The sequence below is a fragment of the Hippocampus zosterae genome, chromosome 14, assembly GCF_025434085.1.
Source record: "Hippocampus zosterae strain Florida chromosome 14, ASM2543408v3, whole genome shotgun sequence".
In the NCBI taxonomy this organism is placed as follows: domain Eukaryota; kingdom Metazoa; phylum Chordata; class Actinopteri; order Syngnathiformes; family Syngnathidae; genus Hippocampus; species Hippocampus zosterae.
This window is the reverse complement of record NC_067464.1, coordinates 20,673,419-20,700,693: the sequence shown is the minus strand read 5'-3', so window position 1 is coordinate 20,700,693 and position 27,275 is coordinate 20,673,419. Positions and strand designations below refer to the sequence as shown.

The following is a 27,275-nucleotide window of genomic DNA, read 5'->3' as shown; positions in this document are numbered from 1 at the left end:
CACATACGTTTGTGTGTATGTGTGTGTTTGTGTGTGCTTACATTTGAGATCAAATTTGCTACAGTGAAAACCCCCCTGTTGTGAAAAATGCCTTGCTGCAAACATGATTTCGTTGTAGAGGAGTTTCACTGTAGTATTGTAAGTCTGGAGAATTAAAACACCTCTGTTGCCTTCAAAACACACAAAAAAAACAAAAAACATGGGCAATCAAGACAATTTCGTTTAATGCCCCGACCAGATTTTCAACAAAAACACCAGGCATACCTTGTGAACCTTGAAAAGCACCTCATAGAGGTTATATATTGTTTCTGCTTGACCCCATTCAGCAGTGCTGAGCTGAGAAAAAAAATACGACTGCGTGAGAAGATAAGAACATATGAACAGAAGTGTTTTTTAGCGTGTTCTATTTCTTAAATAAAGTCATCAATATCAATTACGGTAAAATCGGAACATACTAATATAGGTTTTGATTTGTATGGGTTGACATTATTTATGGTTAAAAAAAACAACAGAAAAACTGTATGAAAGAAGACTAAATTATCTATCAATTATTACTTTTTTTCAACTTTAAAGTGACTAATCACATTATAATATAATAAGAATCCAAACCTTTTCAACTTGAAATGAACTTTTAACTATCCATTGACATGGTCGTGACTTAACCCTCGCAGTGAAAAAGAAGGTCATCCGCTTTCAAGCCGAGCTCTTTCGAATACACTGATATACTTAATAATGCTCGTGATTTTATTTAACCTTTGCACATGGGTAAATGTTTCTTGTAACGGAAATGTTTCTGGCAGGCCATTAATACTGAAGAGAGCAAGAGATTACATCCTATCTTTACAATAACTGGCTGCCAGTCAGGAATGATTCCATCTGTTTATCTATTATTTATGCAGCTTATCCTGATCAGGGTCCTTTTGGTTTTTTTAAAATCAATTTTCAACACTGTTTTTCCTGAACAGGGTCGTGCAAGAGTGCTGGAGCCCATCCCAGCAGACATCGGGTGTGAGGCAGACCACACCCTGAATAGGTCGCCAGTCAGTCGCATGGCACATGTCGAGACAAACAACGAATCATACCCACATCCACACCGTCACTGAAAGGGAACCCACACACAAGTCTGGCAAATGTACCACTACACCATCAGTGACTAATTTTTATTATATTGTATGTTATAAAATAGTTAAATATTTAGGTACATATTGTGAAACATATCCTGTAGTTTTATTGCAAAATATGAAGAATGATGACTGATAATGATGAACTACTGATGCTTTTATAGACAAAATATGACCAACAAATTAATCCGACGGCCCTATATTTGTGTGTAGTGCAAGGCACAGTCTAACTATGCGCATGAGGGGATTTTTCTTTTTTTTAGTATTTTACGAGGCTGGCACAGGTCGGAACAGTCGTTTGCGCTATTGTGGGCGTGAACAGAGCTCACTTACTTACTGGCCAAAGAAAGTAGCTCCACTCATTCCCTTTAAATTCAAAGCAGGATTGGCGTGCACAGTCTTTAACATTGCGGAAGCAGAAATAGACCTGTTGGACATCATAGTGTGCAAAGTATTTTCATAATTAACGGCAAGCTGACCTCCACTTGTTGATTATGTAAAATTGGGCAATCACAGCCTTCCATACCGATCGTTTGAAACCGGGTGTGACCCTGTTCCCGCGGATGTTTTAATAAATATAAGAAGAGCTGATGAAAACCGTAATGCGCTCAATGAATTGATTTTTAAAGTATTCAGAGACTTGGATGCAAGCCCTTGTCATATTTATGAATGAAATACAATCACATCAGCAGAGCTCCAAATATGTCTGCCTGAGCCTTGATGAAATTACATTCCACCCTCTGCGCCACAACTTAGACCCGCTTCGAGCTTGTCGAAAGTCTAGTTGACTTTCTGTCTCCAAATTGTCAGTTGTGCCGGGGACATGTATTCGAAAACTGCCTCAGTCAGCGCTATCGTCCAAGTTCCCAATAACGGTAAACTATACTTGCCCAGCCACCAAAATTGGTGCCATGAAAGTAAAGTGAAGAATCAATAATTTGTAGAATACTTGTGGCTGAAGGCGGCCTGGATATCTCGTCAGCAACTCAATTCAACTGTATTTATAGAGCACTGTAAAACAGCCATTGCTGCATACAAAGTGCTGTAAATGGAGCAACTAACACATACAACAGTAAAGCAACAAATCAATAACAAAAGACGGTAGAAAGCACCAAACAGCAAAACCAAGGTCAATTCTGAGTCATGCTGAGTCAAATGCCAAGAATACAAGTGAGTTTTTTGAGGTGGGTTTTAAAGATGGGCAGTGAGGGGGCTTGCCGAATGTTCAGTGGGAGGTCATTTCAGAGAGAGGGACCAGCAACAGAAAATGCTTGCTCCCCTCTGAGCCTCTGTTTAGTTCTTGGTACTTCTAATCACGTCTGGTCCCCAGACCTGAACTAGTTTGAGCATACATGCATTTTGGGTCCAGCCAATATTGTACACACATTCCCACCAGTCAAGCAATACAGTGGGGTCACTCACAGATGATGAAGCAGCAATAGAACATCATCACACTTCTTTCGTTAATTTTTTCTGTTTTTAAAGCCATATTCCCACCAAGTGACACAGTTCAATTTGGATTCAGCACAGTTAACATCGACCCGGATTGTTTTTCTGCCGTAGGGAATCAGGCATACGATACGGTACTATTGCAACTACTACCCAAGCAAGTGGGTCATGAAAAGTGTCAGGGGACAACGTTGGGACTTTTTGTGATATTATTGGAGAAGTTTTGAAAATGGAAGTGAAAAACAAATGCATATTTATGAATACACAACCATGCACTTCAGTTCTATTCATAGTTAATTAAGGGTTTATTGAAAAAAAAAAATATATATATATATATATATATATATATATATATTTATATATATATAGATTACCGGTGGACTTTTGAAGATATGAAAATACTGTCCTCTCAGTGCCAGGAACTTGAACGTTGCAGCCTTGCGCTCTGCTCTTTCACAAGCCCAGCCCATGTGAACAATCTGTAGATGAAGAGGATAACAACAGTGCACTTATTTACTCAAACTCAGATATTTGAGACGAGGCCTTTATTTATACATTTGATTTTGTAAAGGATATACAGCTGTTGATTGGTTGATGGACAATTATTAATTCTATGTTACATATACTGAATGGAATGTGTAACTGACTCAACATTTTCTATTTTAGTGTTCATTTTTCTTGGTTACTGCCAATAATCTAGCAGTGTTTGTGGTACAGATCCTAAATTAATGAAACTTTAACAATTGCTAAACCTGACCAGTTTTGGTTGCTACACGCTTTATTTATTTATAAGTGAGTTGTTTCTTTTCAACTGATTGTCATAAAGCGTTGTTGAACTCTGCCTTTGTGTGCTTCTTGGGGAATTAAAAAAAAATGGGCAAAAACAAAAACTGTGAAAGGATCAAAAGCTATTTACTTTTGTTGTTACACGCAAGCTTGCTGCTGTGATGTGACATTTTGAGGATCCCATCTACACACCTGCTGTTGAAACAAAAAGTAGATTGTATTTTCCGCACTATGAGGCGCACTTAAAAGCATTCAATTTTCCCAAAAGCCGAAAGCACGCTTTATAACCAGTGCGCCTTATATATGGTGTCATAATCTCTTTATATTCCCCATTGAGTTGTTTTCCTGTTTGTGTTCCTTTGCCATCTAGTGGTGATTATTAGCAGTAACCAATTGTTACCTAAAAGGGTTCTGCCCGACACTAATTGGCATGTGCAGTCACCAACACACATTGAAACAGACAACTACTTTGTGAGCTCTGCGCAGCCATAATGTAATGAAGACAATACTAAAAGCAGAGTTTAACTATTGATTAAATGAAAGAAGAAGGAGACAAGCAAGACTTCTAAGGATATTTAGGCCCTTGTGGATGTGAGCCCATGAGGTGTGTGTGCCTTTTTGTTGAATCTATTGTCTTCACAACTTTTGGATTTCATTTATTGTTTGTAATACCATTTATGTGTACATGTTTCATGTCCATGTTTGTGTCCAGTTTTAATGGCTATGTTATAGCTGCAGGGAGTGTGAAGGCTCTTGATAAACAAAGCTGCACAGTATTGTATCGTATTAACTTTAGCATAGTTCCATCTAGTAGATACATAGTGAAACCGCAGCCACTATTGTAGTTTCTATTCTATGCGCCTCATAATGAAGTGCACCCTAATTATGAAAACAGTTTTAAAAAAGCCCATTCATTGAAATTGCGCCTTACAATCCGAAGCGCCTGATAGGCCAGGAAATACGGTAAATCACGATGCATGGAACCAAACATAACACAATACACGATGGTGTAAATAGCAAAGATAATAAAGTGTCGCTAAATGTATTTTGGATGCTCATTTACAGTAAAAAAAAAGGCTACTTTTTTATTAGCACAGCAAGTTTTAGTCAGATTTTCAATTTTGACTCATAGAAGGTTGAACAATATGAACTTTACCCAGCATTGTAATATATAGCTACAACTAGTAGTGTTCTCAAAGAGAGAGCAAGCTTGTGCCTGTTCATCATCCAATGTGAGTCAAACAATTGTGCTGTCCATTTGTGGTCGGGCTGTGATTGCATACCTGATCATCTGAAGAGCTATATTTGTTTGCCAGCTTAATCTGTGAAAAAAATAGAACGATCATTTGTAACACACAGAGAGACTTTTGAAATGTGCATTAAGCTACAATGAGCATTACACATTGAACTTCAACATATTCTGTTTAAATCTGTGAGTGGAGCTCACATGGTACATAACAGATGGGCAACCTGCAATAAACCATTAATGAATGCTGTCAGCTCTTCCTGGTGATATATAATGCCCTCCTCTTGGCTTTTCTGCTTATGTTTGAATAATGTCTATTTCCCAGATTGTAGCCTCTTAAAGGTTAGAAGAAACGCCTCAACAGGAAAATATTGTCTCTTGTTACAAAAGAAATTTAAAGATACGAAAGATAAAAATACAGCATGAGCTGCTACTCCAGCTCCATTACCTGAACGCAACATAGAGCTCCTCTGCCATTGGCTATTATCCGAGCATCATCCTGACATCACATTGCCTAGGAGGGACCTCTCCCAAATGTGTCTATCTGTGTCGATAGATGTGTCTATGCAGCGTCCTTGCCATTCGCCCCTCGGGCCATGAGGCATTCCTTTTACTTAAATGTGAATCACACAGAAAAAGTGTTCACCAGTCGGGCGATTGCTCACTATGCTGATGTTTGCTTTCAACATTTTCAAAAAGCAGTTCAACATTGTTAAAAGCAGACAAAAGCAAACGTCCTTGGATGAGTTTTTGACAAAACGCTAGGCAAAAACCGCTTCTGAGAGAGAACATGAACTAAAGAGGGCAAACAATGAGGATGCAGTTCAAAGTAAATTTAATATCATTTTTATTCTTTACTCTATTCTTTGTTTTTTACATTTTTCACAACTAATAATAATAATAATAATACATTTTATTTATAAGCGCCTTTCAAAACACTCAAGGACTGTCACGTTGAGCCCGAGGCGATGAGGAATCGCCTCGTGCACAACAGAAAAAAAGAGGTGGATCCCCGGAGAAGCAGACAACGAAAAGATCTTGTGAGAACCAAGGGGTTTTTAATAAAGAACAAAAGGAGCCCGAACAGGGAAAACGGTAACAGAAAACGCTGGTCAAATAAGGACCAGGAAAAAATAAGGAAGACAACTGAAAACGCTCGCGAAACGATAAAGGGCGAGGAACAACCGAGATAACAATCTGATCACTATAAGAAGTACGCGAATGATTGAGGCCGTAAGGCAATAGGGCAGCGAGAAATAGTCGAACGACGAGAATAGCAAATCGAGAGCAATGGCACGGTAAGGAATTCTCCGGCAGTGAGATGACTGCCGGAGTCGCCTAATAAAGGCACGTAATCAGCCCGAAATAACGGGCAGGTGTGCCGAACAGGCGGTGGGAGAACCCGCCACCTGCTGGCGAGCACGCGACGTGACAGTTGCCCCCCCCTCAATGGACGCCTCCCGGCGGACTACCCGGTTTGGACGGATGAGCAGTGTGGAAGTCGCGCAGAAGGGACGGGTCAAGGATCCAGGAGCGAGGCACCCATTGCCGCTCCTCCGGCCCGTAGCCCTCCCAATCGACCAGGTACTGGAAGCCCTTGCCCCTGCGCCGAGAGTCCAGGATGGCACGGACCGTGTACACCGGGTCCCCGTCGACCACCCGCGGGGGCGGCGGCGGAGCGGGAGGGGGCGCCAAGGCGCTGGAAGACACAGGCTTGAGCAGGGAGACGTGGAACACGGGGTGGACCTTCATGGAGGCCGGCAGCCGGAGCCTGACCGCGACGGGGCTGATGACGGCCTCGACCTCGAACGGGCCAGCGAACCGGGGCCCCAGTTTGGCAGACGAGCCGGCCAGGCGAAGATCCCTCGCAGCCAGCCACACCTTTTCTCCCACCGCATATGAGGGCGCCGGGCGCCGACGACGATCAGCGATCCGCCGGTTCCGGGACGCAGTGCGGGACAACGCAGCCCGGGCCTCCCTCCACACGTGATGGGCCCGCTTAAGGTGGTGCTGCACGGAGGGGACCTCCACCTGCCCCTCCTGGGACGGGAACAGCGGTGGCTGGTAACCGTAGGCCGTCATGAACGGCGATCTGCCTGTAGCGGAGGAAACGAGAGTGTTGTGGGCATATTCCACCCAGGGCAGGTGGTCAGCCCAGGATGCCGGACGGTGGAGACAAACACAGCGGAGGGCTGCCCCCAGATCCTGGTTGGCGCGCTCAGCCTGTCCATTGGACTGAGGGTGGTACCCCGAGGTCAGGCTGGCCGTAGCTCCGAGGGACCGGCAGAACCGCTTCCAGACGCGGGACACAAACTGGGGCCCCCGATCTGACACGATGTCCGCCGGAATGCCGTGGAGACGGAAGACGTGCTGGATGAGGAGGTTGGCGGTCTCCAGCGCCGACGGCAACCTGGACAAGGGCACAAAGTGAGCGGCCTTGGAGAAGCGGTCCACGATCGTGAGCACGACCGTCCGGCCCCGGGAAGGCGGCAGGCCCGTGACGAAGTCCACAGCGATGTGAGACCACGGGCGAGGAGGAATGGGCAGCGGCTGGAGCAGTCCCGCCGGAGGCTGATGCGACGACTTGCCGCAGGCGCAGGAGGTGCAGGCCTTGACGAACTCCGTCGTGTCGCGGCGGAGCTCCGGCCACCAGAAACGCTGGGCGACAAGCTGCACAGTCCGGTTCACCCCGGGATGACACGCCACCTTGGATGCGTGTCCCCACTGCAGGACCTCCGAACGGAGGGCAGGAGGCACGAACAGCTTCCCTGCTGGGCACCCTGCCGGCACCTGCACCCCCACCAGGGCGGACAGGATCCGCTGCTCAATCTCCCACTGGACGGCCCCCACTATGCACTGGGTCGGGAGGATGGTCTCCGGGGAACGGTCCCTCCCCGCAGGTTCGTGGAGCCGGGAAAGGGCGTCAGGCTTAGTGTTCTTGGAACCGGGGGAGTAGGTGAGAACGAAGTCGAACCTGGTGAGGAAGAGGGCCCACCGGGCCTGACGGGCGTTAAGTCTCTTCGCGGAGCGGAGATAGGCGAGGTTCTTATGGTCCGTGTATACGGTAAACGGTTCCTTAGCCCCCTCGAGCCAGTGCCGCCACTCCTGTAATGCGGTGACCACAGCCAACAGTTCCCGGTTGCCCACGTCGTAGTTCGACTCGGCGGCACTGAGTCGACGGGAGAAGAAGGCGCAGGGGTGCAGCTTCTGGTCGACTGGGGAGCGTTGGGACAGCACCGCACCCACCCCTGAATCCGAGGCGTCCACCTCTACGACGAAAGGGCGGTCAGGGTCAGGATGTTGCAGAACCGGGGGACTAGTGAACGCCGCCTTAAGACGAGCGAACGCCGCATCCGCGGCAGGGTCCCACTTAAAAGGGATCTTGGTTGAAGTAAGGCGGGTTAGTGGAAGCGCCATCTGGCTGTAACCACGGATGAAACGCCTATAGAAGTTGGCGAACCCCAAGAAGCGCTGCAGTTCCTTACGGTTGGACGGGACCGGCCATTCAGTGACCGCACGCGTCTTAATGGGGTCCGCCCGTAGCTTGCCCTGTTCTATAATGAACCCCAGGAAGGAGATGACGGGAACATGGAACTCACACTTTTCTGCCTTGACGAAGAGCCGGTTCTCGAGCAAACGTTGTAGCACCAGCCGAACATGTTGCCGGTGCTCATGCAGAGAACGAGAAAAAATTAAAATGTCGTCAAGATAAACGAAACAGAAGATGTCGATCATGTCCCGGAGCACGTCGTTAATGAGGTTCTGGAAGACGGCAGGCGCGTTTGTGAGGCCAAAAGGCATGACGAGGTATTCGAAATGGCCCAGGGGGGTCTTAAACGCGGTTTTCCACTCGTCGCCCTCTCGGATGCGAACCAGGTGGTAAGCGCTGCGTAAGTCTAATTTTGTGAATATTGTGGCTGATTGTAATGGAGCGAAGGCGGAGTCCAACAAGGGTAGCGGGTATCTATTTTTAATTGTAATTTCATTTAATCCACGATAGTCCACGCAGGGCCGTAGGGATTTATCCTTCTTCCCCACGAAGAAAAAACCCGCCCCTAACGGTGAGCGCGAAGGTCTGATGAGACCTGCAGCGAGCGAGCTGTTTATATACTCCGTTAACGCCTCACGCTCGGGATGGGATACCTGATACAGACGCGAGGTTGGCAACGGAGCGCCCGCCTGCAGGTCTATCGCGCAATCGTAGGGGCGGTGTGGGGGCAAGGAGCGCGCGCGATCCTCGCTAAAGACCTCCCTAAGGTCCCGATAGCACTCCGGCACTCCGTCAAGGCAGATCTCCTCGGGGGGCGTGACGCGTTCGTGCCTCCCGACGGCTGACTGCAGGCAGTGCTGGTAACAATAAGGGCTCCAGCTATCGATAGCGGGGCGCGCCCATGAGATCACCGGGTTATGCGTCTGAAGCCAGGGTAAACCGAGGATGATCGGGGCGTTCCGGGACCGCATAACATAAAAACGGCGATGCTCAATATGATTACCGGATAACGAAAGCTTTAACGGCTCCGTTCGATGCGTTACCACCGCCAGGAGGCGCCCATCTAGATCACGCACCCGCTTCGCCACAACCAACTCCTCTAAAAAGCACCCCAGTTCGGACGCGAGATCAGTGTCCATTAAACAGTCATCTGCTCCCGAATCCACCAGGGCCCGAACCCGTCTTGACCGGGAACCGCCGAATACCTCCGCCTCGAGCTCGAGTCTATTGGGGTGTCCTGGTCGCTTGTCTACTCGCCGAGACTCGGGGGGCGACGCGCGGGGCCGTGACTTACAGTACTCGGGAGGAGCGTGGAAAAACGATCCCGGATGGCTGGTTGCGGCGCGGGGGGATGGTTGGGCGCCGTTTGTTGTAGCATGGTCGCGATGACGGCGCCTTCCTTCCTCCGCACCACCGTCCTTGCCGCCCAGCTGCATCGGCTCGTCCCGGGAGTGATCACCGAACCCACGATGTTCCTCACGGTACGTGGTGCGGCGGGACGGATACCGATCACCCCCACGCTCCCGGCCTCGCTCCCTCAGGCGATTGTCCATAAGGAGGGCGAGGTCGATCAGCTCCTCCAACTCGGTGCTGTGGTCGCGGGTCGCCAGCTCGTCCTTTAGTAATGAGTTCAGGCCACGGCGAAACAGTCCACACAGGGCCCGATCGTCGTACCCGCTCTGCGCGGCCAGGATCCGGAACTCGATGGAGTAGTCAGCGACCGAACGCCTTCCCTGCTGCAGGGCGAGCAGCCGCCCCTCCGCCTCTCTGCCCCGCACGGGATGGTGGAACACCCGACGGAAGGCTGCCACGAAATCAGGATAGGAGGTGCGGAGATTCGGCTTAGCGTCGCTGGTCGCGATTGCCCACGATGCCGCCGGACCTGTCAAGAGACTCATGATATAAGCCACCTTGGCGGCGTCAGTGGCATAGGAGGACGGCTGTTGGTCAAAAACGAGCGAGCAGTTGTGTAAAAAGTGTCCACACTGCCCGTGCTCACCCCCGTAACGAGGGGGATGTGGAAGCGAGGGCTCCCTCGACATAGTAGGGTACGAGGAGGGAGCCTCCGGGATGGTAGGACGAAGCCCGGAAGGTGGTCTTCGTTCCTCCACCCGAATAAGGCGAGGTTCGAGATCATCGAACCAATGAGCCAGCATGGAGACCGCGCCGTTGAGTTCCGTAAGGGCTTGGCTGTGCTGACTCATTTGCCGCTCTTGTCGAGCAAGAGCGGACAAGATCTTTTCGGCGTCTGCGGGATCCATGGTGGCCGGAGAATTCTGTCACGTTGAGACCGAGGCGATGAGGAATCGCCTCGTGCACAACAGAAAAAAAGAGGTGGATCCCCGGAGAAGCAGACAACGAAAAGATCTTGTGAGAACCAAGGGGTTTTTAATAAAGAACAAAAGGAGCCCGAACAGGGAAAACGGTAACAGAAAACGCTGGTCAAATAAGGACCAGGAAAAAATAAGGAAGACAACTGAAAACGCTCGCGAAACGATAAAGGGCGAGGAACAACCGAGATAACAATCTGATCACTATAAGAAGTACGCGAATGATTGAGGCCGTAAGGCAATAGGGCAGCGAGAAATAGTCGAACGACGAGAATAGCAAATCGAGAGCAATGGCACGGTAAGGAATTCTCCGGCAGTGAGATGACTGCCGGAGTCGCCTAATAAAGGCACGTAATCAGCCCGAAATAACGGGCAGGTGTGCCGAACAGGCGGTGGGAGAACCCGCCACCTGCTGGCGAGCACGCGACGTGACAAGGACACCTTACAAACAAAACAAGAACAATAAAAACACAGAATCATAAAATCATAAATAATAAAAGAAGAGATTAAGTAACTAAGTATGCAATTTTAAATAGGTGGGTTTTTAGATGGGATTTGAATGTGGGAAGAGAATCAATATTTCGGATGTTGGGTGGGAGTGAGTCCCAGAGTTTGGAGGCAGAGCGGCTAAAAGCTCTGCACCCCGTCGTGCTGAGACGGGCAGAGGGTACACAGAGGTCGAGGGAGGATGAGGACCTGAGGAAACGAGAGGGAACGGTAATTTGAAAAAGGTCAGACAGATAGGGGGTGGGGGAGCAAGGTTATGGATGGCTTTAAATGTATAGAGGACTATTTTGAAGTTGATTCTCATTTTGACAGGGAGCCAGTGGAGCTGTCAGAGGATGGGGGTGATGTGATGAAAGGAGGGGGTTCTCGTGATGATCCGGGCTGACGAATTCTGGACCAGTTGAAGTTTATGGAGTAATTTGTGATGGACACTGATAAGAAGTGGATTGCAATAATCAATACGGGATGTGACGAGACTGTGGACAAGGATAGCAGTGGTGTGAGGGGTGAAAGAGGGACGGAGACAATTCATATTATGTAGGTGGGGATATGCGGACCGGGTTATGTTATTTTTGTGGAAATGGAAAGACAGTGAGGTATCGAGGATGCATTTTGATGCTTTAGAAAACATTTTTGTCAGAATGTTGGGGGGCTCGGAACGGATTAGGGCACTTACATGGAAAACACGTCTCTACTTGCAAAATTTTCTAGTGAATAAATTTCTTCCAGAACATATTCATTTCGTAAGTCGAGGTACCACTGTATACGTTTTATTCATAATAAATGGTGCAGATGGAGCCAAATTAATCCCTATTGTTTGAAATACTTCATGGTGGAAATGCATCAAAACCAACTTCTACTCACACCACTAAATACATCCTTTCACTTATTTTTTTTTTTCAAGGCTGAGACAGACTTTTCACTTCAACCGTGAGCCAACATTTTAATTCACAAGTAATCTCACAAGTGTTGGCTTTTGAATTTTTAGACCGACTAAAGTCTAGTTGCTCGCACAGTGGGTCTTTCACAAATTGAGAAACAGCACTTATTGAGACAGCAATAAGCTGTCAAGCAAATAAGACAGCTCCTTTGTTTTTTGGATCATTTATTGTCTAATGGGCAAAAGATGCGCTTTATGGGGCAATGTCACTTGATGCATAGCTGATGACCCAATGCACATTCTAAATTTTGAAAAGATGCAATATCGACTGCAGTATTGGTGTGGATCCTGTATGTCTGGATCTTAATTGTCTGATACTACTACTAGCACTTTCGCAGCCTGTCATATACATTATTCTGTTATTCCTATGTGGCAGAGTCATCTGATCCTGAAAGAGACTCAACATGTGATTGTTTCAAGATCTTTACAGACTCTCCCAGTTGCAGTTTACAGTAAACGTAACATCCATCCATCCATCCATTTTCTGATCTGCTTTATCCTCACAAGGGTCACAGAGCCTATCCCAGCCATCTTCAGGTAGAAGGCAATCGCAGGGCACATGCATCCACGCTCACACTCACACCAAGGGACAATTTAGAGTTTTCCATTAACCTGCCATGAATGTTTTTGGAATGTGGGAGGAAACCGGAAACCGGAGTACCCACAGAAAACCCACACAGGCCCGGGGGGAACATGCAAACTCCACACAGGGAGCCGGAATCGAACCCTGCACCTCTGCACTGTGAGGTCGACGCGCTAACCACTGAACCACGGGGCCACGACACCGAACATAAGAGAATTGCAAGTTTGATATTCAAGCAAATATGAAGTCTAAGCTTAATGAAAACATAACATGAGATGTTATAGATGGGCCAACAGACAGCATCGATGTTGCTCTATCCACCTTTTTCCTGAGGACTCCCATGAGGAAACAGTTATGTGCACCACTTCCTGTAAGACACAGGAAGTAGCACTTTGCATTTGTGACAGCATTTTTTGTTTCACAGAGCAATTTATTTGAACCCTTTTCTAAGCGACCACGACTTGGGAACGTGTTGTGCTATTGGTGGTTGCACTAACCAGGAGAAGCTGTTGAATCTATGACTACAAGAGCAATGTTTTGAAATGACACCCCGGATGAGGAGAAATTATGTTGTGACATTCACGACAGTATCCAGCACTTGCCTGTGATGAGGATTGCAGAATAATTACTTTAGGAGTCATACCGGTAATTTGAAAACAAAAAACACCTCGATGTTGTCCACGTGCTCCTTTTCATTTTGTGGACAACACCTCTGAATATATTAGAAGGATCACTGCAATGCTTTGGATTTTATGGACAGCAAGCATTTTTGTCAGTAAACTCTACTGTGGGCGCCTTTGGCAAGGAAATTGGGGTGATCGTTCGAATATACTGCAGTAGGCAGTTGAAGTTGACATAAGTATAGATGTTCACAAATTTAGAGATATTTCGCAATTTTATGACATTGAGCAATGTGAAGCTTGTTTACATTATGTGGTTCCATAGAACACAGTCAACTTGATTCCTGGCCAATTGTAGTGGCTTCACTCATTGTCTTTAAATTCTGCGCAGGTGACGTCCGCCGTCTTCTGAGCAGAAGCTGGAGTCAATGCAGGAGATCAGATCTCCATTCTGTCCATGCACAGAATCTGCCTGGTTGTGATTCGATCAAACCCAGCAAAATTGTCTTACACCACCTGTGCTACAACTTCGACCTGCTTTTAGTTGGTCTAAGGCAGGGGGCGGGAAACCTATGGCTCGAGAGCCAGGTGTGGCTCTTTTGATGATTGCATCTGGCTCGCAGATAAAACAAAATATTCTCGCTTGTTAAATTCATCCATCGATTTTTCACTGCTCATGTCCAGTTCAGGGCTGCAGTTGGCTGCAGGAGCAATTTTCATTGGCTGATATGTTGGTCGTTGCTGGTGAAACAGGTAAACGCCCCCTTTTGAATCAGCCCCCTCATTAGCTCAAAGCGAATAACTTCGACGAATAAGATGGCGAAAAGAAAAAAGATGACGAGTATGGTACACTTCAGGATGAATGGACCAAAGGATTCGCCTTCATGGAGAGAACAGGTTCTGCGGTGTGTCTAATTTGCAATGATAAAATACCATAGATGAAACAGTCGAATGTAAAGCGGTACTTTGGCACGCACCTTGCTACGTTCACATCAAAATACCCTGCGGGACACAGCAGAAGAGAAGTGTGCAAACTACTGAGCAGGCTGTAAGCTAGCCAGCAGCAACTCTGCGTATGGACCCGGCAAGCTGACTATAATTCCGCTAGTTTTGCTGGATCTTTAGCAATCGTGAGGAACGGAAAACCATTCACATTAATGGCGAGTATTATCACAAAATTATTTAAAAGTGACAAAAAGAATGCATTCAGAGGCTTACTATACTGACATTTTGCTGAATTCACTTTTAAAATACTATACAGTTTTTATACATTATTTCTTGATAGATAGATAGATAGATAGATAGATAGATAGATAGATAGATAGATAGATAGATAGATAGATAGATAGATAGTGAAGTGTAATTTGGAATTCCCCCTCCACGGGACATGTTTTTGAACAGCTGGTCCTCATAACCTTTGGTGCCCTCGGCCCCACCACTTCTGGGACCCCCTCCAGGGGTCATGTTTTTGAACAGCTGGTCCTCATAACCTTTGGTCTCCTCCGGCCACACCGGGTCAGATGACATGTTACTTTCTTTGTTTCGGGATTTGCATGAGAGGCGTCCCTCCCCGCATCTCATTATCATATTGTCTCTATATAATCTCATGAATGTGTTTCTTCGGGGCGGCCTGATAAAATCGGAGACTCACAGGAGCCCGAATCGATTCCACTCTGACATCGGTAGAATAAAATCTTTTCCCAATCAGCCGTGGTCCCTGAAGTGCTCATTCGTCGGGAAACAGCCACCGATCACCGAGTGTTTTCTGAAGACCAGCGAAGCAGCAAACACCATATACCACATTTTATAGATAGATAGATAGATAGATAGATAGATAGATAGATAGATAGATAGATAGATAGATAGATAGATAGATAGATAGATAGATAGATAGATAGATAGATAGATAGATAGATAGATAGATAGATAGATAGATAGATAGATAGATAGATAGATAGATAGATAGATCTGAAATACATTTCCAAATATTTTGCTTTCATGGCTCTCTTAGTCAAAAAGGTTCCCGACCCCTGGTCTACTTTCTGTCTGACCTAATTGTCAGCTTCACTGGGGCACTGTAATAGAAAACACCCTTGGTCTGCCACAATTCCCAAACCTAGTAAACTAGACCTGCAATGGAGCAAAAATGAACATGCAACAGTTTTTATACAGAGTGCACGTGTGCCTGTGTCTGAATATAGACTCCTCAGTGTCACAGCTTCAATTATCCTCGCTTACTCTTTCGATAAACCCAGTGAACATTATGGATTAAAACTCTCAGTACCTTAAGACCTCAAGTGCTAAGCCTACAGCCCGACGCTCATCCTATGTTTTTCCTTTGCTATGACTGGCTATATAATAAGCCGCTCTCGCACAACTCTAATTGCCCCACGGGAATAAATCAAGTTTTCTGAATCTGAATCTCTTTCAGGATGCAACAAATTAATAAATTGAAATAAATAGCTCAGTCAAGATTGTCCTGTTGTTTATTTTTGAGTAAATTCCAAGAAGTGGCCTTCTTCATCTTTACACATCTCTGATAAGCAAAGAACATAAAAATGCTCACAGCTTGTGCAGTTTCAAACAGAAGCAGCACACTGTGAGGCGTTTGGGATGCACTGTACACAACCACCACAACTACTGAATCTTAAGCAGCCAAATACGGCCCGTTGGTCTTTTTAATCCGGCCCGCCGAAGGTTGGTACACAATTAAGGTTTGACGACAATGACTGCATTCATTTCATTTGGACTGTAATGACAGGCATTTCAACGCCAGGTGGCATAGTTACTTGAAGTTGCAGAGCATTGGGAGGAAGGGGGAGACGATACGGGAGCCCGCAGTAGCGCCAAGTCAAGCAAATCCCGTTCGGTACGACGGAATAATGTACTCTTAAAGTATGAAAAACTTGCCAAAAAATGCAAAATACTGCTTTTTAAAATAAAGAAATCATATTAATATTATGTCGAATTTAGTTCACCCTTTTGATCCAGCCCTCCATAATATTTTCTGGTTCTCATGTGGCCCTATGCAAAAAATAATTGCCCACCCCTGCTCTTAAGCCTTTCCAAAAGAACATTAGCACACAACAGCAGCAGACATGTCCATCAGAAGTCATCAACAGAAGTAACGCACGAGCCACTGGAGGGAGACTACCGGCTGCTTCAAGATCGAACAAAAAGGTCACTAACACAAAAGATTAGCTCCTTCAACGCCTTCTCACAATTATATCTTGATTAGCCGTTTAGCAATCACATACCCCTGTCACAAGTAGGTATTAATAGATTGCACGTGTCATAAAAAGGCAGCTGCACAATCAGCATGTGAGCACATATGCCGGCGTCCTTACACATCAATGCATCACGCCGGTGTGACAATCAAAGTCAAATAAGAGGAAATCAGCGAGGAGCGCACATGTTGAATGACTACATAGCAGCCATTAATTAAGTACAAGAGTGTCAATTATGTCAGCAAAGGGGCTGAGTTGCCACTGTAACTCAAAGAGTGCTTATCAGTGTCATTAAGGAGTACCACTGTTCCAACCAGGTTTCCACAGTAAATAATGTTGCATTGCTGTCATCTTGAGTGGATTCAGACATACTGTAGGCCAGGGGTGCCCAAACTTTTTTGACTGAAGATCTACTTTTCGATTAACCAGAGACTGATAGAATGATTAGGGTGCAGTGTGCATTAACACAAACCATATATTGGGATAGCGCCCAAAATTTTTTTTTTTGGACTTCCGGGGTGAGAGGACGCTGGCGTGCATGTCGCCGCTTCTCATTCCAAAACGTTTCCAATCTTTACAAAGCACAGATTTTTCTTCTGATTTTTCCTTGCCCTTCTGTTTTTGGACTGTTTGGACTGTGATTGATGTAGCAAATCATAGCTTCACCTGGTCAACCAAACCCAAATCGTAACTTAGTCCATGGGCTAACGCCGCTAGCTTAAACTTACCGGCTGTCACCGCACCGGCATTTCTCCCTCGTCATGGCGCGGCACAACTTCGCCGCCTTTGGGTTATTTCTGATACTCCTGACGTTCTGCCATCATTCAGCGACAGGACTACTCCATTATTCTGTCGCGGATCTTCTCCGGATCCGGAGGATTGCACCGGAGCCTCCACCGCCGGAACTGCACCATCATCCTGACATCGCTCGCCTGCCTCGACGTCGCTACATTCACCGCGGGTCGCGTAGACATGTTGACTACAAAAATGCTGGCTCAATCAACTCGACCTGGTCCACTTCTCGACGTCCTCCCAGGAACCGCGGCCTCAACACCACCGACTATGCAGTAGCCCGCCTGGCTAGGTCGGCTAATGGCACTGCCGCCGTCAAACACGACACCTCCGTTGTCAACTTTGGACTGCTGAACATCCGCTCACTTACGAACAAGGGACACCTCATTCAAGATGTACTCGCCGAACGCAAACTTGACTTCCTCGTTTTAACAGAAACCTGGCAACAAACAAACGAGTTCGCTGCTCTGAATGACTCCACTCCTCCCGGCTTTGTTTACATCTGCCGCCCCCGCGGCAACGGCCGTGGAGGAGGGCTCGCGGTAATCCACCGCGAGAAGTGGAAAGTCTTACCAGTCTCCGTTCCTGCATCAAGCTCTTTTGAATGCATGGTGTTTAAACTCCCTGGACCCACGCCAACCATCATTGCCACAGTTTACCGCCCCCCAAAGCCGCATAGTGATTTCATCAATGAATTTTCCAGTTTAATCACACACTTATCTACTCTCTCGCCAAATTTAATTTTGCTCGGAGATTTCAATATTCACATGGACAACCCTGACCTGCCACTCACAAGAGACTTCACATCCTACCTGGAGAGTCTCGTGATACACTGTCTCACTGACTTCCCCACCCACATCAAAGGCCACACATTGGACTTGGTTTGCTGCTCCGGCCTCTCCCCCTCCAAGCCCACTGCTGATGTTTTTCCTGAAACCGATCATTTTCTCCTCACTTTTAACACCGTACTCCGTCTCTCTAGGATCAAAACCTCCTGCCTCATTTCTTTTCGTAATATCAAAAATATCAACACTGACACCTTCTGCTCCATGATCGACCATTCCCCGCCTCCAGACGCCCTTTCAAACCCGGATGACCTCACCGCCCACTACAACTCCTGCCTCACAAATACTCAATTCTAAATTCTCTCGCCCCCCTGAAGACCAGGACTGCTTCATTCTCTACATCTGCCCCCTGGTTTACACCCGCTCTTCGATCATTGAAATCAAAAAACCGCCAACTTGAGCGACTCTATAAGAAAACTGGTCTCACCATCCATAAGGACATGTACACTACCCATATCACTAAATACAAGGACCAAATTGCACAAACCAAATCCAGCTACTACTCTGGCCTAATCCTCTCCAACGAAGGAAATTCAAGATCTCTCTTCTCCGTCATGAACAAAATCCTCCGGCCACCAAACTCTCTCCCCCGCCACCTGTACTCCACAGCAACCTGCAACTCCATAATGGAACACTTCAACCACAAAATCCTCAAGATCCATCACCAACTCCATCACAACCTGCCTGCCCCCCCCCATCTGAAACGTCTTCTCCTTGTCATTTTTTCTCCAGTTTTGTTCTACCAACGACGGCTGAATTATCCGACCTCATACTCAAATCCAAGCCCACCACTTGCCAGCTTGATCCCCTCCCTTCATCCCTTGTTAAATCCTGCCTTCCTTCTGTGCTTCCTCACATATCTGCTATTATCCACTCCTCAATCTCTTCTGGTATTGTCCCATCACTCCTCAAAACCGCTGCTATTACCCCCACACTGAAAAAACATGGCTCTGACCCCAACAACTTTGATAACCTCCGGCCCATCTCCAACCTTCCATTTATCTCAAAAATCCTTGAAAAAACTGTTGCTGCTCAACTCCACTCCCACCTGTCCCTTCACTCTCTCTATGAACCCTTTCAGTCCGGTTTCCGCCACAGCACAGAGACTGCCCTAATCCGTATTGTAAATGATCTCCTCATAGCATCTGACTCCGGTTTAGTCTCCATCCTCATCCTCTTAGACTTGAGCGCTGCCTTTGACACAATCTCTCACCCTATCCTCCTCAATAGAATCTCCTCCATTGGTCTCTCCCACACTCCCCTCAGTTGGTTCCACTCCTACCTCACTGGCCGCACACAGTTTGTCCAGCTCAAATCATTCACCTCAAAGGACTCCCCAGTCACCACAGGTGTACCACAGGGATCTGTCCTAGGTCCACTTCTCTTCATCATCTACCTCCTGCCTCTTGGCCATATCCTCCGCAAATTTAACATCCACTTTCACTGCTTTGCTGATGACACGCAGCTCTACCTCTCCTGCAAGCCAAACTCAATACTCCCACCCCCCTCCCTCACCTCTTGCCTCTCCGAACTCAAAACATGGTTCACAACAAACTTTCTTAAATTAAATGCTAATAAAACTGAAGTCCTCCTTCTTGGCACCAAATCCACTTTATCCAAAGTAAACAGTTTTTCCTTCAACATTGACAGTTCCCTCGTGTCCCCCTCCCCCCAGGTTAAGAGTCTGGGTGTCATCCTGGATAGTATGCTCACCTTCCATTCACATATCAACACCATCACCCGCACTGCTTATTTCCACCTCCGCAATATTACCAGACTTCGCCCTTCCCTCACCCCCCGCACCACTGCTATCCTTGTCCACAGTCTTGTCACATCCCGCCTTGATTACTGCAACGCTCTCCTCTTCGGTCTACCTCAAAAGTCCCTTCATAAAATGCAGCTGGTTCAGAACGCCTCTGCTCGTATCATCACAAAAACATCTTCCCACCAGCACATCACCCCCGTACTCCAACAGCTCCACTGGCTCCCTGTTCAACATCGAATCAACTACAAACTGCTTCTATATACATATATGGCCATCCACAACCTGGCCCCTCCTTACCTATCTGACCTTCTCCAGGTGCATATCCCCTCTCGCTCCCTCAGATCCTCGTCCTCCCTCCGCCTGTCAGTGCCCCTGCCCGACTGATCACCATGGGAGCCAGAGCCTTCAGTCACGCTGCTCCAAAGCTCTGGAATAACCTACTTCCGGACCTCCAAAACTGCACACCTCTTTCCACTTTCAAGTCCCGACTAAAAACACACCTGTTCAGGATTGCCTACAACACATAGCTCTTCCATTTCCTATGTTTTTATGATTTTATGTCCTGTTTTTATATAACATCTCGTTTACAAATTTTTACATTGTATTTTCTTATTGTTTGTACAGTGTCCTTGGGTGGCATGAAAGGCACTTTTAAATAAAATGCATCATTATTATTATTATTATTATATTATTAACATGTAGAGATACACCTTTTTTTTTTTCCTCTACCCCCCTCGGATTGATTTGGGATCAGTCCCTGATCTACTGGTCGATCGCGAACGACATAATGGCACCCCTGCAGTGTAGGCCATGTGGGTGGAAACAGTTTGGGGCAGTTGGAAATTCACATTCAGACATAGTCGTATTAAATTATTTATTCAGTCAGCATACAGGAATAGTTTTTCGTGTCGTTTAATTCTTATTTCTATTTCCAAACTGCCTTTCATTTCCAAAATTCTTGAAAAAGTGGTGCACATGCAGTTGAATTTTTTTCTTGGATGAACATAACATCTTGGAGGTCTTCCAGTCAGGTTTCAAGACGATGCATAGCACGGAGTCAGCCCTGTTACGCGTTTCTAATGACATCCTCCTGGCAAATGACTCTGGAGACCACGTGTGTCTGGTTTTATTGGACTTAACTGCAGCATTTGATACAGTGGATCACAGTATTCTGCTGACTCGTTTGCAGCACTTGGTGGGCATTGGCAGCAGTGCTCTTGAGTGGCTTTGGTCCTATCTAGCTGACAGGACCTTTTGTGTCAGCCTTGGCTGCTCTGAGTCACGCACTGCTCCCCTGTCATGTGGTGTTCCACAGGGCTCAATTCTGGGGCCTCTGCTGTTCTCGCTGTATCTGCTCCCATTGGGTTCCATCTTAAGGAAACATGGTATCCCCTTCCACTGCTATGCAGATGACTGCCAGATCTATGTCCCACTGAGCAAGAAAGACGCCTTCTCATTGAGGCCACTCCTATCCTGTCTGGAAGAAATCAAAACCTGGATGGCACAACATTTCTTGAAATTCAATGAAAAGAAGACAGAGGGGATATTGTTCGGTCCCAGTGGCCCTTGTACATTCCATCCTGTAGACTTGGGCCCCTCTCCCTATCTTAAGTCAACAGTCTCAAACTTGGGCCTTAAACTGGACAGTGATTTCAAATCGGCAAATTGGTGCCGTTGTTAAATCCAGCTTCTTTCACCTTAGACAGCTGGCCAAAATAAAACCTCTGCTCTCACATGAACACTTTGAGACAGCAATTCATGCCTTTGTCACATCCCGGCTCAATTACTGCAATGCCCTTTACTTTGGAGTCAGCCAGTCCTCTATTAAGCGCCTTCAGCTGGTCCAGAATGCCGCTGCTCACCTCTTGACTGGTACTCGTAATAGGGAGCACATAACTCCTACTCTGGCATCCCTTCACTGGCTCCCCATACATTTTAGAGTTATTTTCAAGATCCTCTTATTTGTTTCCAAATCTCTGAATAATATCGCGCCACCTTACCTCTCTGAGCTCATCCGCCCCTACACACCTGCCCGGTGCCTCAGGTCTGCGGACCAGACATTATTAGAAGTACCAAGAACTAAACTGAGCCTCAGAGGGGATCGAGCCTTTTCTGTTGCTGGTCCTTCTCTCTGGAATGACCTCCCACTGAACATTCGGCAAGCCTCCTCGCTGCCCATCTTCAAAACCCTCCTCAAAACTCACTTGTATTCTTTGGCATTCGACTCAGCATGACTTAGATTTGTTCTTGGTTTTACTGTTTGGTGCTATCTACCATCTTTATTACCGATTGTTTCTACTGTTACTGATACTGTTTATTGTGCATGTTATATTGTTCCATGTACAGCGCTCTATAAATACAGTTGACTTGACTTGACTTATTTAGTGTCATGCACAATGAAAGGTGCCCAGCCCACATTAGGTGTGTTCACATGGCAACATTTGCTCCAGTGCTGCGCCGGGCTACGCCAGTAGAACGTTCACACATGCAAAGTTACAGTTTTCTGTGTAGCCCCCGAAAACAGCTTACTCCGGAGCAAATTTAACCCACCCACCTCAGGGAAGTGGTTTAAACATTTGCTCTGGAGCAAATGATCGTTTGCGGGGCAGCACCAATGTAAAATGGTACGTGTGAACGGTACAGGGTTAAAAATTTGCTCCAGAGCAAATGCTCGTTTTTGGGGGGAGTAGCCTCGCTACGCATGAAAAGAGTTGATTACATACGACTAGAATGCTTTCGTGCTCTGTCTCTGAATTGTTTGTGTAGTTTGTTCCTCTGTTGTGTGTTCACAACCCCCCCCCATAGAATTTATTTTGTGATTTTGTGATTGCCTCTCTTGATTTTTGTCTTTAATGTTTGGCGCATTATACGTATGTTTGCTTTTCTGAGTATCATTGAAGTCATCGTTGATTTACGTTTTCAGGGGCGGTTATTGAACACCTCTCGAGCAGAAGGCACAGAGACCGAGAAGGAGAAAGACATAACTGTTGTTGCTTGAGTTAAAAAATTGATAAAGTGTACTGTATGTTTTTAAAAGAACCAACACGACACACATGCCGTGTGAACGCAAGTGGGGCTGCATCGGGCTACACCGGCGTGTGAACGCTGCACAAAATGTGCTCCGGTGTAAGATATATTACAACAAAATACATCGGTGCAGCACAGGAGCAAATGTGCGCCGTGTGGACACCCCTATAGTCACATCTGTCTTGATTGTGTTGCAGCTCCGGCTGGAGTAAAGGGCATGTCCCTCCACCTGTGCCTTGTTATCCCAGCAAGCCTGGCTGGGTATTTAAGGACTCTGACTTCTGCGTCTCCATGTTGGATTATTCACCTTGCTCGCTGCTACGCTTCAAGCGTTGTTTTTTTAGACCTTACGATACATTCATAGTCGCTCTCGCTTGTTCGTTAGATTCTCATTTGTAAGTATTTTGTCATTTTCGTAAGTAAGTGTTCATGTCACAAAGAATGAACAATCAATATTTTTTGGAAGAATTTGTTTTCTGCAACTAGCAGTACAGTGATCCCTCACTGATCGCAGTTAATGGGGACTCACACGAAAAGTGAGCAAAAAAAAAAAAAAGATTGCAAGAGTTGGGTCTACTTGGATAATTCATCACATCGGTTTCGAAAGCAATCGTGTGCCAGTGGCTGTTTCATGATGACCTTTCAACTTTGTATGAAATTAAATTAGACAATGTGAGTAGGAAACGTCCAATCATTCATTCATTTTCCGAACCACTCTATCCTCAACTAGGGTCGCGGGTGGTGCTGGAGCCTATCTCAGTTGTCTTCGGGCAGTAGGCGAGGGACACCCTGAATCGGTTGCCAGCCAATCGCAGGCACATAGAAACGAACGGTCGAACAACCATTCGCGGCCACACTCACACCTAGGGACAATTTGGAGTGTCCAATCAGCCTGCAATGCATGTTTTTGGAATGTGGGAGGAAACCGGAGGACCCGGGGAAAACCCACGCAAGCACGGGGAGAACATGCAAACTCCCGGTATCTCTGCCTTGTGAAGTCAACGTGTTAAATACTCGAGTACCGGGCCGCCGAGTAGGAAACATCCTGTGAAAATTATTTTTACTTTTACTCTTCATGCAGATTTTGGTTTTAAGGTTTTTTTTGTTTTTTTTTTAACTTCAGAAAATATATGAATGATTTTAGGCCCTGTGATTCGCTGGCAACCAGTTCAGGTTGTACCCTGTCTGAAGAAAGCTGGGATACGCTGCAGCACGCCGGCGATCCTCATGAAGATAAGTGCATTAGAAAATGAATGGATGGTTGACTTTAGTAATTTTATATTTTACAAAGCCATTGACTCAATTGTGTCAAAAGAGCTCAAGTAGAGAAAGTAACGACTTTTCCCATCTCTGCATTTTACGGCTCAACAAATGTGCATGAACACGTGCACCTGCACACATACAAAACACACACACACACACGCACGCGCGCACGGGCACACACACACACACACACACACACACACACGAGCTTCAAGGCCCCAATAGATTTATAAAATGTCACGTCACATCTGACAATTTAGCAACGCGTAACAGTGGCGCAATGAAACTGTGTAACTCCGCCCTCTTACTGAATATTCATCAACTATCTACGGTTAAAGTGCACATGTGTGAGGGAGAGCGAGAGACAAATCCAAAGGTTTTTGTACTTCACAAATTACGGTAACCTGGTGACAAATGTTTAAAAAAATGAGGGCTGGTCATGAATATATTATGAATAAAGAAGAAGAAGTCACTTTCAGCTTTTCCTTGTCCGGGATTGTCACAACGACTCGCACGCAGGGTACGTGTTGATATTGAGTGGTAGAAAAGAAGAAATGTGCCACATATTCTGGCTTCAACAAAGTCGTCCTCATACTACTCCACACAAATAAGACAGTGTACTTGTACGTTTAGTTCGTGGCTTAGTCGAGAAGTGGGAGAGATTGAATGGATCAAACCAATTTGGGGGTAAAAGGGTAACTTTATTTTTGTTGATAAAATATTATATTCTACCAAGTACTATATTGTTTTAACACGTTTCCATTTTATTATAAAAGGGACTACAATAAATAAAGTCTCAAGATCTCATATATCTACCTGTATATTGTGAGTGCTTGGATTTGGTTCTGGGCGTGCTTCACGCACCCCCCAAAAATAGGCTGGATCTACCTTGGTATTTTTTTGATGCAAACTCCAGTTGAAGACAATTTTCCCTGATGTTGTCATACAGCATCATTAATATTCACGGGGGTAAATGAGGAAATCACTATATTATATTTTGATGCAGTAGTATATTATTTTTAAAATGTCTCTGAACAAATAAAAGCCATAACAAATTACCCCCCCACCCCCCTATAAACTGAAATTAAGTGCTTGTAGGTAAATGACCACGATCACTGTTTAAGAAAATGTGAATGAAGACTAACGGTACATAACCACGTGACTCACTTTGATATATTTTAGGTGCAGTAAATACTGTACTGTACAGCAAAGACAGTACTGTATACTTGTATTTAATAATTGGCCCTGCAACAGATTAGGATTGTTCACTCCATTTTTGAGTCCCATTCAAGCTGTACATCACATTTAAATTTTTATCTTGACAGAGCAAGTTAAATGTATTACAGGCACTTTTCAGTGAAACTATGAAATACGGATCCTTTAATGTATGAAAATACTTACATTCTCTAGGGTCAAGTCACTGATCTTTGTCGATATTGCTTGGAGCCAGTCTGCAGTTTCTGCTGCAGTGCAAAATTGGAAAACATTGGCCCTGGCTCCATTCAAGGCAAAGACTTCAAAACAGTTCGACCTGAAGAAAAACAGAGGTCAGAGCAAAAGAGGAGCGCTGAAAATGCCTGAGAGCATTTCAGCTCGAGTGACGCACACTAGGTTGTTACTTCTGCCATGTTACCCGAGAAGCAGGATCAATGAAGAATGACTCTCTAATTACAACATCCTGCGTTGACTACTCGTACCTCATATCTAGCAATTTTTCACGAGTCTCATTACAAGGAGAAGAATTTGTTGAACCCACTGCATAGAAATTTACAATGAGATGTTCTCCTGCGTTTGTTAGAATTCGAATGGGGACGTGATCCATCAATCTTCTTTTGGTAGCCTGTACAATGCTCGCCCCTTCTTTTGCCCGCTGCTCTCATGGCACTATATGTGATGGTGAGCCCCGGGACGGCCCTGACTGTTAACTCATTCAATCCCAGCCATTTTCACTGGAGCAACCCCCTCAATCCCAGCATTTTGCTGGATTTTGACTGATCTTGCAAGGCTCACAGAATATTTGGTTCTAATGCTAAATAAACATGGCCTACCAAAATAAAGTTTGGACTCTCATCTTTCAGCAGAAATTTTTTATTTCTATCTTTTTCCATTCTTCAGCAATCGGCATTACAAAATGGCTAAGTTTCATGGAAATGGCGATTCCTGGGCAAAAAAACTGAGAAAAAGAACTTTGTGTAAAAGCATACATTTCAATCATGTGAGTCACCACTGCCACCTACTGGTCGCTTTTTTACATGATTTACAATGAAAACGGCGTATTCCCATTCACAGATTGCATCAGACCCTCCTCCTCTCTATGAAGCAAAAAAAAAGACTTACAAGTATGTCCTTGGTAGGCGGGGCCTAATTTTAAAAAGACGTACGTCTTGTGGAATGAAAGAGTTAATATACTTTGAAGGTGTTTTTAATTTTATTTTTTTTAACGAGATTTCCTTTTAGCATTCTATCACACAAAAACATTCCCCTAAAAGGCAAATCATCCAGTGTTGTCGAAACAGAACAGAACAATTTGGTAACAGTCCAGAATAGTAGCAGGTACAGTCTGAACTCAAAAACGATTATTTTTGAGGAAAATGGGCTGTCCTGTCTATTCAAAAATGTGCCTGCAGCGTTGTGACCACATTCATGTCTTTTGAAACAGACAAGAATACATGCTTGCTTAGTATTAAAAACATATATACTGTACGCTAATATGAGCTGGTGATTTACATTTGAGTTGACCCATAATTATTTACCTATAGTCATAAAGTGCCTCTTTTGTGGCAATAGTCCTATATTTTGTTGCTTAACTCACCCAATTACTGCATGACCTCCCTGAAGTAAAGTGCTCTGCTGGCTGATACTGTTCAGTTCTACACGTCACGCAACCTCCTTTGCACAGTACAGTCGAACAGTGTTAAGTGTTGCACTGAGGCGACCGTTCATATAATTGAACCAAGTTAAACACACTTTCAATTGGAACTATGTGAATGTCTGTGTGGCACATTTACACACGTCTTTGTTGGTCTCAGTTACAGATCAGTTTGTGTCGGATGAGGCACCAAAACTGGAATTTTAATATCTGAACAATTTTGGGAGAATCTGAATTTTAGTCCCATTTTCAATCTCTTCATTTAATGCCTCTGAACATCAGGTTTAATGCTATTTAATCCTTTTGCGAAATCCATTTAATGACTTTTAATGTGTTTTAATGACGCACAGAAAGCCCGTGAAATCAAAATGAAAGTAAATTAGCGCTAAGTGGGTGAGAGAAAGTCATTTTAGTG

General features: G+C 45.6%; 1 protein-coding gene across 1 annotated transcript in view; it reads right to left on the bottom strand.

Moving 5' to 3' along the window:
* The window catches only part of sntg2 (syntrophin, gamma 2), a 78,557-nt gene that overhangs the window by 20,775 nt on the left and 30,507 nt on the right, over window positions 1-27,275 (bottom strand). The window contains exons 10-13 of the mRNA XM_052085882.1: window positions 25,393-25,522; window positions 4,640-4,678; window positions 2,945-3,049; window positions 265-336 (exon numbers count right to left, since the gene is read on the bottom strand). Of these exons, the coding sequence (XP_051941842.1) occupies window positions 265-336; window positions 2,945-3,049; window positions 4,640-4,678; window positions 25,393-25,522 (346 nt within the window). The remainder of the gene's footprint in view (window positions 1-264; window positions 337-2,944; window positions 3,050-4,639; window positions 4,679-25,392; window positions 25,523-27,275) is intronic.